This window comes from Nicotiana tabacum, chromosome 14, assembly GCF_000715075.1.
Source record: "Nicotiana tabacum cultivar K326 chromosome 14, ASM71507v2, whole genome shotgun sequence".
In the NCBI taxonomy this organism is placed as follows: domain Eukaryota; kingdom Viridiplantae; phylum Streptophyta; class Magnoliopsida; order Solanales; family Solanaceae; genus Nicotiana; species Nicotiana tabacum.
Window position 1 is genome coordinate 97,526,152 of NC_134093.1, and position 6,086 is coordinate 97,532,237.

At 30.9% G+C, this 6,086-nt stretch overlaps 1 protein-coding gene across 1 annotated transcript; it reads left to right on the forward strand.

Annotated features, from left to right (window-relative positions):
* The first annotated feature begins 1,993 nt into the window (after positions 1-1,993).
* Positions 1,994-5,327, forward strand: LOC107791011 (AAA-ATPase At3g50940). The gene is made up of 3 exons (XM_016612991.2): positions 1,994-2,422; positions 3,166-3,846; positions 4,643-5,327. The coding sequence occupies exons 1-3, from the start codon at positions 2,078-2,080 to the stop codon at positions 5,090-5,092; spliced, it is 1,476 nt and encodes a 491-aa protein (XP_016468477.1). The 5' UTR covers positions 1,994-2,077; the 3' UTR covers positions 5,093-5,327.
* Positions 5,328-6,086: the final 759 nt, after the last annotated feature.

Sequence of the window (6,086 nt, forward strand, 5' to 3'; positions counted from 1 at the left end):
AAATACTCTTGGAAGCACCTTTTAACAGCTTGGCCAAACACTAATTGATGCTCAAAAGTGCTTTACAAATTGACTGGCCAAACACAAACCGCTTCTCATCAAAAATACTTCTTTTAAAAACACTTTTTAAAAAAGCACTTCTCAAAATAAGCAGATTTTTCCAGCTTGTCCAAACAGGCTATTAGTCCAACTTATAATGACTCAAACAAATTGAAAATACCAGCTATGTCCATTTATAAGTAGCTTATTACAAAAATTAGTCAGTTTATAAAATATTACTAATATTAGCCACATATTACCAACATTAGCCAATTAGCTAGTTGTAGCCAAAAAAAGATTAATTTTTTGCTTTCCTTGAGTGAGTGTTATTAGAATAATTTTTTTCTTTCCTTAAGGAGCTTGAATCTCAGTTTGGGATGATTTGGGGGAGTTTTAAGATGGTTTGAATTGAAAATTCGAAGTAGAAGATAAACATGGAAAAAATGATATGTGTATTACATATGTATCATAGTTGTACCAAATGTGTCTCACATGTATATCCATGTATACCAGTGTGTGAGATACATGTGTGATAGATGTGTCACAGAAGAAGTTTTTGAACTCGATTTTAACTACGAATTTTGATACCAAATCAGTCCAAATCACCTCCAATCTTCCTCAAATGTTGTATGTTGACTCATCTATATGTTTTCAATGAATCTCAACTATACCCATTGAAAAAATCCTTTTTCACTTAGATTTTGGGAATCTCGTATATATATTTTCTTGTATTTCATCACCTTATTTGTTACCTCATCCATGAAATTTCCTTTCCGTCTTACATTTAATGTTGCTAATCACGCTTAAAAATATGGAAGAAGATCTTTGCGTATGATTCTTGGAGAGAAAGAACCTTATTTATTTGGGTTTCCAATTTTTATATGTTTTTGGCTAGTTTTGGTAAGTCTATAATTAATGGCTAGAGGTTGGTAAGTTAGGACTTATTTGGGACATTTAGGTAAGATTCCCAACAAATTGTTGAAAAATGTATATCTTAAGCCGCTTCCATAAATAATAGCCAATAAAATGTATATTATATAGATATTATACATATTTTCTATATTTTTGGGGTAACGCATACAATTAATTTAGACGACCAATTTTGTATTTTGCCAATAAATTTTAGACCGGTCGAAACACGACTGTTCAGTTTAAAAGCCCTATTTATACTTCACATAGACCCAATTAAATTTAGAGTCAAGTCAGAGAAAAAGACATGCTGCTACTACTTTGCCGGTGTTTATTGAGTAACGTGTGGGATTTGACTGAAGTACTAGTTCATCAAAATTTGAAAAGTAATTTACTGCAAACCCGAACCTTCTTAGACTTATTTTCAAAAAATCTCCCTGTTCACATTGATTTTGCGTTTTTCCTATATAATCTTTTATGAAAAGGCAAATAGAAACATGCCGGACAGATAGTAATGTTTAAAATTTATTATATGCATAAAAATTAATATATGATCAAGATACTGGGTATAATTTTTTCCTTCATCGACATTAATTTCGTCCCGGCAGATAAAAAAAGGACAGCCTAGTACACGAGACATTTCGCATTCACATAAGGCTCGGAAAGTACCACGGCTCAAGAGGTGTGATGTAGACCACATACGCCAATACAAGCATTAGTGATTACTTTCAAGGTTCGAATCCGCGACCTATAGGTTACACGCAGAACCAATTTTACTTTGCTCTAAAGCACCTATACGTCCATGGCAGATACTGCAGTTAAAATATTAAGAAGATATATAACTGTAAGCAGTAACCGCTGACATGTAACCCTTTAATTGTAAAGGAAATTCTTGTGGGAACATGGAAACTTTCAAAGATGTTTTCAAGTCTACATAGTCAATTCCATCTACCAAAATACTAAGTCTTGCTCCAATTTTCCTGCTTCTTCTTCCAATTTCTCCCTCCATTTTTGGTCTTTTCTTCACATACTTCTCCTATAAATTTATCATGTTTCTGGTTTAGTCATTTGCAATACCAAAATCTTGAATACCCACTAGCAGAAAATCCCTCTTTATAATAAAAATAAAATGTCATCATCTTCAGCAGAATCAAAAATGGCTTTGGCCAAGACTGTTTTATCGACAGTAGGCTCTGTTGCTGCAACAGCCATGTTAGTCCGTACTATAGTCCATGATTATATCCCACCAGAATTCCATGAATATATCTTTTTTGGACTTAAAAATATTTTCACCAAATTCTCAAATGAGTTTACAATGGTAATTGACGAATTTGATGGCCTTGTCAACAATGAAATTTATGAAGCTGCTGAAATCTATTTGGGCAACAAGTTGTCCCCTAACACCCACAGACTCAAAATCAGTAAGCCTGAGAAGGAGAAGAATTTTAACGTCGCGATGGAACGTAATGAGGAGGTGATGTTTTGCACATATATATATATATATAGTGATAATTGCATTTAGTATTTGTTTTCATACAAAAAATGTTTAACCTTAACTAGAAGTAGTATGGACGATTGCTAATGTTTAAAGCTAAATGAGCATAAGAAACATCATAAAGTATGTATGTGTTTTTATGTGTAGAGTATATACCAAGGGGGGATTTATAGGGGGATTATGGTAAAATTAGATATTTTATGTACATATTTTTAAAACTTGATATAATATTAAATATTGGCATCCATGTTCTAAGAAGACTGAATGGTGCACTCGGTTGAAGGTTGAATTATTTATCAAGAGAAATATGGATCAGTTCCCGCTAAATATGTTTTTCCACTTTTTTTTTAGTAGTGCACCCATAGAAATCCTAGATCTGCCTATGGTAGATGCTGATGTAATTTCTAATTTATTGAAACGCTAGCTAAATTAAAAATGAATAAAGTATTGCAATTATAAATAAGTTTATGGTCTCCAGATTAGACATATGATATACAGTCAGACCTTTCTATAACAACATCCCTGTATAACAACCATTCACTATAAAAGCTAAGTTTTTTTTTGAAATCTTTTTTTAAATTATGTTTAAGTATGTCCTCTATAACAGCATTTCACTATAGCAACCAAAAAATATCGGAACAAATAAAGATGTTGTAGAGAGGTTTGACAACAATAGATCTCGTGAAAATGATGATTTTTACCTTAAAGTTTTATTGTAACAGGTGACAGATATTTATAATGGACAGAAATTCAAGTGGATTTGGCTCTGCATGCAAACAGAGGCTAAACATTTCCATAATCCTAGAGACATGAATTCCACTCTAAAATCAGAAGTAAGGTCTTTTGAGCTAACATTTCACAAGAAAAACAAAGACCTTGCCCTTAATTCTTACTTGCCTTACATTTTAAAAGAAGCAAAACAGCAAAAACATGAAAACAAGACAATCAAGATTCACACTGTAGATTATGAGAACATATACAATTTACATGACATGTGGAAGCCAGTAAATCTTGATCATCCTGCAACTTTTGAGACAATTGCAATGGAATTAGACCAAAAAGACATGATTTTGAAAGATTTAGAGAGATTTGTAAAGAGGAAAGAGTATTATAGAAAAGTAGGGAAAGCATGGAAAAGAGGGTATTTGTTGTTTGGTCCTCCGGGGACTGGGAAATCAAGTTTGATTGCTGCAATGGCTAATTATTTGAACTTTGATATATATGATTTGGAGTTGACTGAGCTAAGGAGGAATTCACATTTAAGGAAGTTGTTGGTTACCACAGCTAATAAGTCAATTTTGGTGGTAGAGGATATTGACTGTACAATTGACTTGCAAGATAATTTGGCTAATCGAGCTGTCGTTGTTGCTAATTCACATGGTTTTCATCAGCAAGAAAGCAAGGTTGGTCTTTTATTTTCAATCTCCTATCTTACTGCTTTATTTTATTTAATCATATGTGATATTCTAAATCTACCAATCCGACTAATTCAAATTGACGTCGTAAATGTCTCCTTTTAAATCAAAACATTCTCCAATTTGCACTCCCCGGAACAGATCTAGTGGAGAAGGGGTGGGACTTGTAGCTTAATGGATTAGAAAACGTGGCTATGAACCATGGTGTCAAGGGTTCGAATCCGTTATCGCGGGCCCAAAAGGAAAATACCTTTCCCTCTGGGTAGAAAAATCATTAAGTTATGGAACTTGGGTGGGGGTCTTTTGTAGAAATGGAATGACTTTTCTTTCTCTTATTATTTATTATTTATAGCACAAACCAAACACCTTATAATGTATTAGGGAAAAGTAATATATGTATTAGCTTTAGTATTATTAATCAATTGTTTGGTAGTATTTTTCAACCTATGTATTAGTTATACACTCTATTTCGTATTATCATATGTATAACCAATACATAACAAACCATGACATTAGTAATACTATGATTTTTAATAAATAGATAAGCATATATACAGCCCTATGCAATGCATATTACTTTTAATACACTAAATTAAACAGTGAATAAGAAATAATCTAGTATAACTAATTCCAATATTACTAATACACCATATTCATTACTATTCTTATACACCCTACCAAACGACCCCGAACAGTCTTATGAGTTAAATATTGGGAAAATTTGGATTTGTTATTAGTGTATTATAATACTTTTCCTTACCAGTAATATATTTTTTTATTGCAGGTGACATTGTCTGGTTTACTGAATTTTATTGATGGACTATGGTCAAGTTGTGGCGACGAAAGAATCATAATTTTTACAACAAATCACATAGAAAAACTCGACCCTGCACTATTACGGCCTGGTAGAATGGACGTACATATTCATATGGCATATTGCACACCTTGTGGTTTTAAGCTTCTTGCTTCTAATTACCTTGGGATTAAAGAGCACAAACTTTTCAAAGAAATTGAGGAATTAATTGGCATAGAAATGGTAACGCCTGCAGAAGTGGCAGAGCAGCTGTTGAAGCAAGATGAGATTGAGGATTCCCTTAAAGGGTTAATTAATTTTCTAAATGCAAAGAGAAAAGAGAAGAAAGTGGAAATAACTCAAGTGGAGTCTGTTGAGAAGAAGCTGGAAAGTGATGAAAATGGGATTAAAGAAAAGGGATTACCAAATGGGAAAAGTTAAAACCACATGGGGGAAAAGCCTATTATAGAATATGACACCCTTTTATCCTTTTAATTTGGTCAATATAAATTATAAAGGAGCCTATCTAATAAATTGTAGTATAATTATTATATACTAATTACGGTACGCATATCATTTAATCATGATTAAAAGATAGTTTCTAGAACAAATAGATGTCTTTGAATTCATTGATAAGATATAAATACCAAGTACACTTATGTGTTTAATTCCGTGTTATATAGGTAATACCGGTATTCATACTTGCGCGTTGCGCGGAGAATATTAAATATAATATTTCATAAAAACTATTACTTGAAAGCTACGACGCAAAGAAATATGTAAATGATATTATTTTATAAACATATAAAACTACAGGATATTCATATATTCAAGTCTATTCAAATTTCACTATTTTTTCTCCCATTACACTTTTGTTATTTAAGTACATGAAGAAATTGAAAAAAATTCAAGATAAAGTTTATAATTAAAATATTTATCATCTTTTTATTTATTCATGAAATAGTAGATAATATTATTATACAAACCCATCAACTGATAAATATTGCAACAACAGTATGAAAATAGATGAGTAATAATATAATTATATAATTAAAATGTATCAATACTTTTAGATTTTTTTACATTATATGAAATAAACAATTAGACTTTTCTTCTATTTTATTTTTAATCAAAATTTTTAATTTTTATATTATTTACTATGTTGTTTGTAATTGTTTCAAATTTAAATTACACTTTTCTTCTATGTTTAAATTCAAATTCAAAAATAGTAACTGATTATTAATAACACACAGTGCATAATTTATTTATTTTAAAATTTAAATTCAAAAAAAAAACTAATTATGACCTAACCTAATTAATTTTGTCCTAAAATTATCAAGTGGCTTTTTATTATGTTGCCACTTGATTTATAATAATGTCTTTGTCTCTCCTATTATATATAGAAGATAGACATAGATCTTTAAATTCGAAATCA